The sequence below is a fragment of the Mytilus californianus genome, unplaced genomic scaffold, assembly GCF_021869535.1.
Source record: "Mytilus californianus isolate M0D057914Y unplaced genomic scaffold, xbMytCali1.0.p SCAF_6, whole genome shotgun sequence".
NCBI lineage: Eukaryota > Metazoa > Mollusca > Bivalvia > Mytilida > Mytilidae > Mytilus > Mytilus californianus.
In genome coordinates, this window is record NW_026262712.1 from 32,238,424 (window position 1) to 32,253,480 (window position 15,057).

The following is a 15,057-nucleotide window of genomic DNA, read 5'->3' on the forward strand; positions in this document are numbered from 1 at the left end:
GGCAATGCACGTATTTTTTAGCGTATTTGTTTTTGATTTCGCTTATTTAGAGATAAAGATAAATTCTCGTGATTATCCCGTCTCACAAAATAGATTTTTTAAGATCTAGATTTATATCAAGTTTTAAGAAAAATGTAATAAATTAATCTTTAAAATAAACTTCTGTTATAAATTAACTCAATATAACATCTTAAGCATTGTATGTTTAATTATTATGTTTCCTTCTCTGTACCTTTGTTAACTGGTTTTAGGTGTAATACCACCATTGATTTTCCCCTATTAGTCTCTGTTAAATTTGCACTTTTCAAAAAATTGTGCAGAATTTATCTTTGTTTCAAATAAAGAAATACTTGGCATGAGTTAACTTTTATCCTGTCCAGTACTATAGAAAAAAATTTCACATAACATTTCATTGCATATAAGAAAATAACCATCACTGGAAGTAAACCAATCAAATTTTCCCCCTTTTTTAACCTGTGTACAAGCTTTAGTAACCATGTAACCTCAAGTTTCCAAAATATTCTATAGAAACCCCAAATAAAAATATAATGGTGCTTTGAAATACCAAAGATATATGTTTATGACCCAGAAATGTAGCAATGAAATGTAGGATCAATTACCTACAACTGTCAAATTCAAGGGAATATTTTTTTTCGACCTATTTTCGTATACAACCGGATGTGACGTACTATGATTTGGTGGTATTACACCTTTAGAGAATAAAGTATCTATATATCTATCTTTTTGTACAGTTTCTCCTTGATGCGACGTTATCGTGTTATAAGTCAATTATTTAAAAGGTTTCAGGACACATCATTTCTAAACCGTTTAAAGCTTCAGCTTGTCTGCATATATCTTGCAAAATAAATGACACTCACAGAACAATTACATTCCACATGTATCTGTCCAGGCAAACTATTAAAGACCCTTTATGAAAGTAAGATCCACCAAACAGCCCCGGAAATATAGAATATCGCTAAAAGAAGCACGTATGTGAATAAATTATTTTGAAGGCCTAATTAAGAAAACATATTCGTTTCGGTGCAAAAATGCTTGTCAGATGCATCAGACACCTTTATAAGTGGAACATGCACTAGACAATCAAAATTTACTATTGCCAGGGATAAAACACTTCCTTGCAAATTAAACACTACACATAAAAAACGAGTTATAACTTTTTTCGTGAATTGAAATACAACTGCATTGACAGCATGTTGAAATGAAACAGGAATAATATAGCAAGGAGCAAGGAACTTACCGGTACATTAACAGTAAAAGCTATACTAGGTTAGAGAAGACACTAAATCGGACTTCATATTGTGACATAACTCGTACTGTTCAACCTTATTGAATGTGCAACATCCATCAACACCAAATACGGAACTGATCAAATCACAGCAGCAAATTAAACGGCGTGTATGTATATTAAAAATGATCAACGCATATACACTATAAAATTGAAAAAAGTAGAATCTTGTGTTGAGAAAAACTAGATAACAAAAGTATCCCGATTTTTTTTATTATAAAAAAGAATTACCAGGACAATATGAAAAGATATATGTTTACAACAACTGTTCACAATATGTATTATGAATATCATGCAAATGTAACATTCAAAATAGTTTGCTATGTAAACCTGTGTTCTAGTCACAATAATAACCTTAATGATTGGTTGAAATGGTTGTGATCAAGGTCAATTTAAAGATAAGTACCAATTTGTGATTGATTGATTTATTTTTTTGGTGTTGAACGCCACTTTCAACACTATTGGCTATATTGTGGCGGTAAGATTTTATTGATTGACAAAGCTGGAATACCCGGAGAGAATAACGACCTTTGCATGGAAAACTGACAATCTCAGTCAATTAAGATTAGCGACGAATGCACACGCTACGTGCGAGTTCGAACTCACAACTTTAGTGTTGACAGACTTGGGATACAGTAGACCAGTCGGCCATCGAGGCCCAACTTTTTAAACAGAAAAGGAAATTTAAAGACGCTTTCTGTTTTGACTCGGATGCAAACAACGAAGAAAGTACAGCCGATAGCTGAGCATTTATTATATTGGTTTCATTTAAGCATACTTCTACTTGTCATCAAACCGCTATATTGCATTGTCATGACAATATTACAGTGTGAAATCCAATAGAAATAACTAACTCTAAAGGTTACCGAATGGGTTGCGTGAGAACATTTAAGTTGAAAAAAATTGGTGATATTAATTAGTCAATGCATGTAGTTCTTGGTGAATCACTCCAATAAGTTTACATTTTTAAAGTGTATTATTTTAGAGAGTGCAAGTATAATTGCGTTCGATCGCAAGCAATCACTGCTTAACAGAAATTCCTCTTGCGCTGAATCGGGGGACGTACCACCTACATTCGGAAAATTTATCTTTTGTCATTCAACACCTTTTCAAATTATTTTAAGTTTGCCATCCAGCCCTAATCTCGAATCCTTGAATCGTGCTGTCAATTATCTTGTTTTAGGACCAATGTTACAAAGACAATATACATAAGTGTGAACAGACAATTTCTATTTGGAATAGGGTTGGAACAAATTTCTATAAATATGACATCATCATACACTAAACAGTAATAAAAGATATTGGTTAGTTCCATATAATAGGAATAAAATATGACAAGTTATTCATGTCAAATATTTTCTTTAAGGTTACAAACAGTTTATCAGGTGAGAATATTGTTTACCCGTGGTTAACAATGTACAAATATGCGTGGCCATCTGTTTCGTTTGCTACAAGCAAATATTTTAATTCATTATTGTAGTCAATTGCCCAGGGAACACCACATAAGTCTGTTTCTGACAGGAGTATTTTGTGCTTTTCGCCATCAGAGGCTATTGCAATAATATTATTTGATTCTTTTCCGACGACGAAAACATTTCCATGATCATCCACTGTGATACATCTTGGCTCCAAAAGAGCCTTATCGTCTGAAAATGTCCACAGTAAATCCCCGTCTTTATGGTGAATGACAATGGCACCTGTTTCTTTATTTTTAGAATAAAGTGTATTGCCTAATGCAGCGATATATTCTGAAACCATATCACTGCCAATATCAGTTGTCTTGTTATCCTCCAGTCTGATTTCCTGTAACTGTCCACTTTTGGGACAAACTATAAAGTTGCCTTCAGAGTAAGTGATTCCATAGCAAGGATAATTCATTTGAATAGTTCTGAATGTTTTCTCTGATTTCAAATTGACAAGTTTAATATTTTTAGCAGTAGCCGATATTACAGCAACAACGTCATTGTCGATACATGCAACATCATAAATTTTGGGCATGATGTTAGTAATTTTTTTTTCAATTTCCCCATCAGGTGAAAACAATTTCAAATACGAAGGATAAAAGTTTGACACGACAAATTTACCACAAGGTAAAATACAGCAGCCTGACACATTTGATGCTGTTGTATTTATTTTTGTTTTTAATTTCAGTGTTATATGCTCAATAGAACATTTAGGTCCGATATTTCCTTTCATCAACTGAGCCTGACCATCTTTCCTTCTTTGTAATGAAAGTTCACATGTTCGGATATCAACGACAGTTTTTCCAAACGTATTTATTTCGTCATTGATATTTTGTAATACGCTGTTTAACTGGTAAGAAACTACGGTTTGAGCCAAACGTTCACCATTACGCCCTGACAGCAATTTGATTTCTGTGTCATTCAGTTTGTTTTCTAATTCCTTGATTCCTAAAAACGTTTGCAGATCGGTCGCGTGTTTCTTTATGATTATCATGTCTTCTATGCATTCCTCAATTTCTCTTTGGTTTTCCTGCAGACACGCAAGGACATTCTGAATTTGTTGGGTTGAATTTTCCACTGCTGAGTTTAGTTCAACGATAAAATGGTCTTGTATTTTGTCAAGGTGGTGATTTATCTGTTGTCGAATTGCCAAAATCTCGGATTCTATTTTATTTTTCGCAGCTGACAATGAAGATATATTTTTTTGTCTGTCTCCTAAAATAAGAGTGATGTTCTCCTTCATTTCTTTGAGCGAATACTCAATTTCTGTAAATGCTACAGATGTCTTAGAATTCTGAATCACATCTTCAACGGGGAACATTTCCTTACACTCCCTGTGCTTTTCTGAAATGACACATTTTCTACAAACACATTCGTTATGCTCTTTGCAAAACAATGAATACTTCTCATCGTGCTGATCGCAGTGCAATTTTATGTTTGTAATAAAGGATGGCAATGTTTGGTATTCAGCAATAGGAACAACGTTGTGATTTTGTGATGCTTTAGATAAGCTGTGATATTCCCTACAGTCTTGACACAGTCCTTCATTGCAATCAGAGCACCAGACAACAGATGGCTTCGATATATGTCGTACATTACAAATACCACAATTATCAAAAGAAGTAGCCATGGCCTGTAAAAAAAACATTTATTTACTATTAAAAATTTCATATGGTTAAATTTCAAATTTAGAAAAAAATGATAAAACAATGAAAACGTCAAAATAAAATACATGAAAATATTCACATGCAAAAAAGTACAATTATTCAAGACTCACAAATTTATGCTCGCGTTATTGACAAATGAACTGGTTGATAAACTCAGGACACTTCAATGCCTAAAGGTCATATGTGATGTTACTATGACGTAATAAAGATTTTGAAATTGAAATGCTTTACCAACAATTGCCATTTTGCATAGCTTTAGAACAATATATATATATGAACAAATGCTTTACCTCTTATGCTATTGTACACACATAATATCTTTTCGTGTAAAGCCTTGGTCCATATATGACTATTAATTTCTTTCCATTCGTTCTGTTGATTGATAATGTCTAACGTATGATTTTGTCAGTTTTTATTGACGTCCCTTTTTTGTAGTTTTCCACTAAATCTAGAAGTTTTAAGCCTTATGGACATACGATACAATTTTGATGTTTTACGATAATTTGCATACAGGCTATTTTTCACTTTGTTAATTCAAATATGCGATAACAAAAATACCTTCAATTGCTATATTAAGAGATATATGGGTTCGAGATTTTAGCCATTTACCAAAATTTTCGGTTTCTTGGACATTTCTATTCTTTGGACAGACATATTTAACTTTTTTGTTTCAAAAGATAAACACATGTGGATTTTTGTAAAATGATTTGGAATATCTTCTTTACAAAAGTATGCTCTTAATTTGTGTTACAATTCTTTGAAAATAATTAATCTATTTCAAAATTACATGATTTTAGTGAAAAACGGCCTTTTATCTGCATGTTTATCTAATTTAAAAAAAAATTCATCGGTATTTTTTTCATGAAAATTGGAACAAAAAATCTTCATATAGAATCAAGTCATTTGTCATTTTAAAAAAGAGGGGTCCACGTACTCATTTTTAAGCTAATGATTAAAATCCATCGCAAAATGCATCTTTTCATTATTTCAAATACTTATCAAAATGACAACAACTTCAAGTGAACTCCGTCAGACAGACATTTACTCCTTGACAAATCTTTAGACAATTGATATATAGAATAAACCGTCAACTGTTAAAATACAGTAATAACAACGCTACCAATGTTACTGAACCAGATGCGCATTTCGACTATAAATGTCTCATCAGTGATGTTAGAAGCCAAAATACTTGAAAATCTATAACTTATCAAAAAGTTAAAAAGCTGATATAACCAAAAAGGACAAAAAGTATATAGCCAAAGCCAGGATTTGAATCAGAGCTTTACATGAGGGAGATGTATTCCTTAATTGAGAAATGAGAACCTAATTTTATTTTGAAAAAATTACGTTGATCAACTAACCATGTAAATGAATAGGGTTTTATTTCTAATGAACCCTAGTATTGAACGGGGAATGTAGGACAGAAAGTCACAGGACAAAACGTCACAGACAAAAAGTCACGTACAAAATGACATAGGACAAAAAGTCACAATTCAGTTTTTGTAAAAAAAGAAAACACTTATTTGAAAAAAAGAAAAACATGTTTGTATTTTTCTTGAACCATAATCTATAAAAAGCTACTTTGTAATTAAATATGTTTAATAAATATCAATAATGATCAAATAATTGTTAAGAATACAAAATGTCAATTTTGAAAGTAGCTTGGTCACGGGTAGTAACGTCGTCGTACCGAGGAGTGTTTAGTACAGTGATTTTGTCATAGTTTGGATAAGTCGGTCATGGATTAGTTAGATTACTTCCCAGAAAGATTGCCTCAGTTCTCTTCAAATGAGCAAATAAAAAGCAAGTTACATGTTTGAATCGATAATGTTACTCAAACAATCTAAATTGAAATTGTTGTTTTTAAGAAATTAACGCAGGATAACCGAAATATCGAAATTGGTATGGTTTGGTTAAGCGATTGACATGGTTCAGTTAAGTGTCTAGAAATTCGTCATGGTTTTGGTCAAATTTGTCATGGTTTAAATTCAAATTAATACATATTTGTTTCACCTTAATATTGATAGTTTGTTTGAAGGCGCTTGTGAAAAAAACAAAGTTACACAATTTACCAATTGACTAAGAAGAAAAAAAGTCTTGTTAACCGAATTTGGTGGGTGTAATGGGCAAACCGAACATTTATACATTTTAAGCTCACATGGCCCACAGGGCCAAGTGAGCTTTCCTCATCACTTGGCGTCCGTCGGCCGTCGTCGTCGTCCCTCGTCGTTAACTTTTACAAACATCTTCTCCTCTGAAACTACTAGGTCAAGTTTAACAAAACTTGGCCACAATCATCATTGGGGTATCTAGTTTTAAAAATGTGTCCGATGACCCGGCCCGCCAACCAAGATGACCACCATGGCTAAAATAGAACATAGGGGTAAAATGTAGATTTTGGTTTATCTACACTATTAAATTTCGAGTCGACGATTACATAATAATAAATAGCAAGTGTATGTAATGTAGCGTAGCTTAATTAATTAAACCCCAAATAAAGTTCCGTAGCTGGTTCCTTACCGACTACGTTTTGTAAGCAGGCGGAAATGGTTTTGTATTCAATTTGTCTTGAATTTATGACAACTCGGCCCACGGCCAACTCGCACCACTCAAACACTCTCACTAATTATTACAACTTGCATCACTTTATCAAACTCGCACCACTAAAAAAAAAGAGATATAACAAACTCGAAGAAATGTGTTTAATCATTACATTGTTTTCTTCTTCTCTTAGTAAATGTCTCCTTTCTCGGAGCACCAGTGTCACACAGAGACAGAACTTTGTCTCCGAGCCAACGATCGTCTAGAGTATTATATATATAATAAATAGTTAGTGTATGTAATGTACTTTAAAACTTCATATAGTAATTGCTTTAATTAGCGTAGTGTAATTAATTAAACCCCAAATAAAGTTCCGTAGCTGGTTCCTTACCGTCTACGTTTTGTAAGCAGGCGGAAATGGTTTTGTATTCAATTTGTCTTGAATTTATGACAACTCGGCCGACGGCCAACTCGAACCACTCAAACACTCTCACTAATTATTACAACTTGCATCACTTTATCAAACTCGCACCACTCAAAAAAAAAAGAAGAAATATAACAAACTCGAAGAAATGAGTTTAATCATTAGATTGTTTTCTTCTTCTCTTAGTAAATTCCTCCTATCTCGGAGCACTAGTGTCACATAGAGACAGAATTTTGTCTCCGAGCCGACGATCGTCTGAAGTATTATATAATGATAAATAGTTAGTGTATGTAATGTACTTTATAATTTCATATAGTAATTGCTTTAATTCGCGTAGCTTAGGGTGGTACATAACACTACATGGAGATAACTCTGTAAAAATCAGCTCAACGTTTTAATCACGTTCTATTGTTAAGGAAATATTAAGCTTCTCAATGATCATAATTAGTGTTTGTCAAACTGCTATATATCCAATGAAATTTTTCCGATAAAGTGTGTGGTTCAAGTTTTTTGAAATTTTTATATTTTTGTCAAAGGGTCAAAGTAAATATTTTGTCAAATTTTATGAAAATTAAACGAGCCAAATTAATTCTAGTCAAGCTGTTTGGTACCACCTTAATTAATTAAACCCAAAATAAAGTTCCGTAGCTGGTTCCTTACCGGCTACGTTTTGTAAGCAGGCGGAAATGGTTTTGTATTCAATTTGACTTGAATTTATGACACCTCGGCCCACGGCCAACTCGCACCATTCAAACACTCTCACTAATTTTTACAACTTGCATCACTTTATCAAACTCGCACCACTCAAAAAAAAAAAGGATATGACAAACTCGAAGAAATGTGTTTAATCATTAGATTGTTTTCTTCTTCTCTTAGTTAATTCCTCCTTTCTCGGAGCACCCGTGTCACACAGAGACAGAACTCGCACCACTCGAAAAAAAATACTACAAACTCGCTCCACTGAAGAAATGTTTTAAATCATCAGAGAGTTCTAGATTGTCTTCTCTTAGTTATTTCCTCCATTCTTGGAGCACCCGTATCACACAGAGACAGAACTTGACTCGCACCTTTCGAAAAGAAAAGAAATACAACAAATTAGCACCACTGAGAAATGTTTTAATCATCAGTGTTCTAGGTTGTCTTCTTCTCTGAGTTATTTCCTCCGTTGTAGGAGCACCTGTGTAACACCGAGACAGAAGCTACTAATTGGACATTCAAACTCCTATGAAAGAAGAACTGACAAACTAATCAAAATTATCAACATAATGCATCAGTGCATAAAAACAGTTTGAGAAACACGAACCCAAGCTGTGTATCACCATAAATATTTCAAGTAGTCTCAAAGCCGCGCTCGCGCGGGTTTTTTCTAGTATCTCTGAAACCAAAGCATTTAGAGCAAATCATCATTAGGGTATCTAGTTTAAAAAACGTGTCCGATGACCCCGCTTACCAACCAACATGGCCGACATGGCTAAAAAAAGAACATAGATTTAAAATGCAAGTTTTGTCTATTATTTTTTGAACCTTTATAAATAGAGAAAATCTGAAAGGAGCAAAAATGTTCAGAATAATGAGCTCTACCAATTTTCCATATACGTCAAAACTGTTAGACAAATTCTTATAGGAGTTCTTGCCCATAAATGACAAATTTTACCATTTTTTTTTCATTTTTGCCTATTTTCATGAAAACTATGATGTTTAGAGAGAAATTTTTTTTTTTACGAAATGCCTCATATGATTTAAATTATAATAGATAAATAAACACTTTAAATCTCAAAAATGATCAGCAAGGCAAGATCTATTAAAAAGTCAAATTTTGACGATAAAGTTAGTAGACTGTCACTCTTCATAGGAGTGATCGCCCTTAAATGGGGATTATTTTCTACACTCTTTTGTGTTTTGAGCAAAATTGAAGAAGATAGAAGATCAGTAATAGAAGATCAACAAAATAGAGATTTTTGTCATGAAGTCTATTCTCGTCTACAATGTTGAAGAGTGTCCTTTGTTTGAAAGGCACATAGACCAAGGTGAGCGACACAGGCTCTTTAGAGTCTCTAGTTATTTTTGGTGTTTTTCTAAGATATAATTTATATAGCCACTGCTCTTTTTAACTGGCATTCAATATAATAAATTACAAAAACAAAAAGCGTTGCTTCTGTTTCACCTAGACTCTTTTCTCCATATGTCCCTGAAAAAAGTAAAATAAAAAAAATACCGAACTCCGAGGAAAATTAAAAACGGAAAGTCCGTAATCAATTGGCAAAATCAAAAGCTCAAACACATCAAACGAATGGATAACAACTGTCATATTCCTGACTTGGTACAGGTATTTTCGTATGTAGAAAATGGTGGATTAAACCTGGTTTTATAGCTAGCTAAACCACTCACTTGTATGACAGTTGCATTTAATTCCATTATATTGACACCCATGTGTGAACAAAACAAACAGACATAATAGGTAAAAATGTCAAAAATAGGGGTACAGCAGTCAACATTGTGTTATAATCGTAATCACTATAAAAACAAACAAATATGTAACAAAGAAACACAAAAAGGCATATAGACAAAGCACATTGGCAAAATGAAAGACAAGAATACAAAAATTTACCATAGCACAATAACACAATGACGGGATGTATAAGTACAGAGCCACGTCATATGTAACAAAGAAACACAAAAAGGCATATAGACAAAGCACATTAGCAAAAATGAAAGACAAGAATACAAATATTAACCATAGCAAAATAACACGACGGGATGTATAAGTACAGAGCCACGTCATATGTAACAAAGAAAATCAAAAAGGCATATAGACAAAGCACATTAGCAAAATGAAAGACAAGAATACAAAAATTTACCATAGCACAATAACACAATGACGGGATGTATAAGTACAGAGCCACGTCATATGTAACAAAGAAACACAAAAAGGCATATAGACAAAGCACATTAGCAAAAATGAAAGACAAGAATACAAATATTAACCATAGCAAAATAACACGACGGGATGTATAAGTACAGAGCCACGTCATATGTAACAAAGAAAATCAAAAAGGCATATAGACAAAGCACATTTAATTTAGCAAAAATGAAAGACAAGAATACACAAATATTACCATAACGAATAACACAATGACGGGATGTAGAGTATAGAGCCACGTCAAATGGATATTCCAAAAAAAAACCAGACTAAACAGTAAAAATAATATTCATAAAGACAAATAAAAGAACACTATAACGTGTTATTAAGATGACTCTGCCAGGGATAATTATCGTGAGAGGCGTCAATAGTTAAATGATTAAAGACGTCTACTTAGAGATGCAAAACGTAGCAGCTAGTAAAATAATAATCTTTGTTTTACAATTTTTTTCTAGCAAACTATACATCGGTTGTTTTTATTTGAACCAGATTATGTCTATGATGAATAAAAGGAGATGGAAAAGGGGGGGGGGGGGGGGTTATACGCATGACACAGTTACCCAACTACAAACATGATACAGTAACCCAACTACAAACATGATACAGTAACCCAACTACAAACATGATACAGTAACCCAAATACAAAAATAACCAAACGATATTGGGAGGGGACCACACAGTCTTCAAACCTCCACGGAATAAAATGTTAACATGGACAACAGATAAAGGAATTAATTTGAAATTTGCTATCAAAGTTCCGAATTTAAATATATGAAACATCACAATTTTAAATTAGAAATAGGTCCATTTTTACGAATGAATAAAAATGAATATGTTTTGTCATATTGTATAAGTGTATTGTGTAGTATCACTTAACCAGTTTAAGCATTTTTCTTCTATTATACAATAAAGTTCAGATAATATCAGAAAAAGCTCTGTCCGTCTGGTATTTAGTATGAGAAAATATACATCTATAATATGTGATCGAAAAATTATAATTTTAGAATTCCAAGATACTTTTGTTTAGAACAAGTACATTTAAACTATGTACGGCATTATTTTTTACCCAACTAGACGAGAAATCACAGAGAATAAAATGGATGAAGATGATTATTGGCAGCAGAATTCCATTCTGAAATTGAATCTTGATTGTTTTATTAGTTGTTATTGGCTTGTAACTTCCAGTAAATACAAATAAAATGTACTAACAGATCGGTTCTTAGTGTCTTTGGTGTTAATGTAATTTGATTATTTTGCTTGGTATCGATCTGATGATGCAAGTCCTTTTCAACTGATTTTTACAGTTTGTTGTGCTGTTACACTACTGCTCAGGTTAGGGCAAGGGAAGGGTTGAGAGCCTGCAGTAGACATTTAACCCTAGCCATATTCTGTATGTATCTGTCTATAGTCCAGAGTCTGTAATGCAGTGGCTGTCGTTTGTTACTGTATATTATATTTGTTTTTTGTTTACTATTTTCATTATAAATCAGACCGTTTGTTTTCTCGATTGAATTGCTTAACCTTTAGTTTTGTCGGAGCTTTCAATTTGCAATTGCTTGCTAAAAGGTATGGTTTTGCTAATTGTTGAAGGCCGTACGGCGACCTAACATTTACGTCATTTTGTCTCGGGTGGATAGTTGTCTCATTAAAAATCGTACCGCATCTACTTATTATATATTACTTCAAAAGTAAATTGCTTTTAATGAATTTATATATAACCCTCGTGATCTCTTTATATATGCGTGTTCTATAATTATGATAACTATAATGAAAATATCATGATTTTACTGTAGAAGACTTATTTTCTCGAGCGATGTATTTTCGCGAGTAGAATATCAACGTTAATATGTGAAACTCAGATCTACTCGTATGGAAAACAACAAGAACATAAGGAACTGGCGACAATATATTGCCTTAAAATAGGATAGAATGGGTTAAACGTGAAAAAAAAGTATCAGCGAAAATATTTGTTTAACAGTATTTCAATAGTTGTAAATAATGCCTGTTTATTTTGATCGTTACTCTTCCATCATACACAACAGGAATCACAGAACTGAACCATGTCGAACATGAACTAAACCATGACTTTACTGAACCAAACCATGACACCAAATTTTCAGAAATCTTAAATTGTGTGCAAATGTAGCTTTTTTCCAGAATACTTGACGGCAGGTTTATATCATAACGAAACATGTGATGTAACAGACAGTAAAACAATCACTTTTCTTTATGCATAACAAACGAATAACAACTTTTAAATTTTGACATACGCAAGTATTATTCTGTGTCAAATTATAACTATATGATACAAATTTTAATGTACTAAAATATTAGCCATAAACAAAGATACTTACCAGCTTGAATTCATGTTCAGAAGTTCCTTTAGCCAAAAAATCCGAATGTTTATATTGTGTCATTGTTTGTCATTAAAAACACAATCATGTCCAAGTTAACCAAACTATGACAAAATCACTGAACTAAACGCTCATCGATATGACGACCTTACTACCCGTGAAGGTACTTAAACAGCTTCATGGTGCCAAGAAATATATTCTTTTCATGATTAAAATTTAATAAATTTTCATTTATCAAGGCTAATGACAATTTCCTTAACTTTAAAATGAATATAAGTAATAAAAAGACAAAAATCAAGATCTTTCTCTTATATATCCAAACAATTGTCAACAAATTATTTGTGAATTTTCGTCCTGTGACTTTCTTTCCGTTTACCTTGAACGGACATACATGTACTCTTCACACTCAATGCCTTACAAAAAATTACACAAAACTGACCTAATACTACTCTTATAGTACAGCTGGCACACTTCGTCTAGTAATGGACTTCTGGTAAAACCCATATCGTGCAGGCGGCTGCCTGTATGAGAGGTCCTGACATGACTAAATGTGAACATATTCAAAAGAAAAATCAACGGCCTATAAACGAAGAAAAAATATAAATACGAATAAAATGAATCCACAGTTAATAAATACAGCATGTTCTCCCAGACTAAATAGCTTGCTGTTCTGTGTGAGCCAAGGCTCCGTGTTGAAGACCGTACTTTGACCCATATTGGTTTACTTTTATCAAATTTTGACTTGGATGGAGAGTTGTCTCAATGGCACTCATACCACATCTTCTTATATCTGTATACAAAAATTATCTCCCTTTGACATTTAAAAAAAAAACAATTCCACCAATCAAGGATTTGTATAGTAAGTCTTACTATACAAATCCTTGCACCAATCAATTAAAAGATTATAAGGTTTAAACGTCCAGCTAGTGATGTTGATCTGATCATGTCCTCATGGTGCAATGATCGTCTTTGAGTAGTATTAGGTCGGTTTTGGAAGTAAACAAACAGCAGATAGTTGGACGATTTCCTAACTTTGTAGAAAAGGACTGATGTGGATAGTTTAAACAAAATAACATTTTTGTACATGCATGTATATATGATTGATATATGTTTTATTTAAAGTAGAAATGATTTATATTAAACAATTTAAATTAAAGCGAACAACAAACATTTTTTTTTCTATTCAGAAAGGTATACCTGTAATTAATAAAATTATAATTTGTAAAAATGCTGATATAAGTATCATAAAATGTAACAGATACCTACAATATATATCCTACTGATTTCACCTTCAATCATCAGGGATTAAAAATATGAAACGTTAACTGTAAGAATAATAGATGTTGTAATTACAATTGATGAAATTTGATTATTTATGTAAAGTTCTCATTTAATAGAAAATACCTGCATTTTTTCAATTTTGATTTATTTATTTTGTATTTAAGCTGGAGAAAATATAAGTTTATGAACATATATAAATAACATATTGTGCCTTTCTGATACTGGAGATGTCAAAATTTGTTCAAAGTTGAATATATTTAAATATATTAACTACATTCACAAGTGATTTAAATGCTATGTAATACAAAATATGTCAAACAACTAGAAATTTTCTGAGTCCAGATTGCTGAAAATTTTCTAAGTCCAACATGCAAAGAAATTTCTAAGTCCAATGCATAGAAAATATTCTAAGTCAATTCCAAGTGACTCGGAATGATTTTACAAAATTTCCGAATGATTCCAAATCCTTCTGAATAGGTTCCAAGTGGTGAATTTTCCAAGTCACTCGGATTCCAAGTTCTTCCGTGTATTTCCAAATACTTCCAAGTAGTTCCAAATCAGTTCCAAATTAAAATTACTTCTCACTTGGAACTCCTGTGTACGGGCAGTAAGGCGATCACGATGTCCCATGATTACCTCAAATAGTTCATTTGAGGTAATCATGGTAATATCGAATTGTAGATTTCATAACGCGATTTATTATCCCTACATATGTATTTATTATGATAGCATTAGCATGTGTACATACCTTAAATACAATTAAACATAACAGTTGTTACTAGCTGTTATCAAATTCGTCAAATGTGTACTAGGAAGTAAGTAACACGTCATTTTCTCTAATCACGTGAACATGGTGAAATAGCAACAGGTTAGATAATTTTAAAATACAATCAATAACCTAACAAAATATCAACCTGAGGGGGTAACACGAATGACCGAATAACCCCGTTATTAGCCAAATAACTCTTGTAATCACCGAATAACACTTGAAATTTTAATATTAGCACATATTGGTGACATTTAAACATTGATAATTAAATAATGTTGTATTATAAGTGTATTTTTTAACTTAAAAATGATTTATAGAAAGCAGGTAAGTTC

At 32.5% G+C, this 15,057-nt stretch overlaps 1 protein-coding gene across 1 annotated transcript; it reads right to left on the reverse strand.

Annotated features, from left to right (window-relative positions):
* Nucleotides 1-1,505: 1,505 nt before the first annotated feature.
* Nucleotides 1,506-14,809, reverse strand: LOC127706827 (uncharacterized). The gene is made up of 2 exons (XM_052211530.1): nt 14,705-14,809; nt 1,506-4,402 (listed from the first exon to the last, which is right to left on the reverse strand). Exon 2 carries the CDS (start codon nt 4,397-4,399, stop codon nt 2,705-2,707), a length of 1,695 nt encoding a protein of 564 aa, XP_052067490.1. The 5' UTR covers nt 4,400-4,402; nt 14,705-14,809; the 3' UTR covers nt 1,506-2,704.
* Between the last annotated feature and the right edge of the window lie 248 nt (nt 14,810-15,057).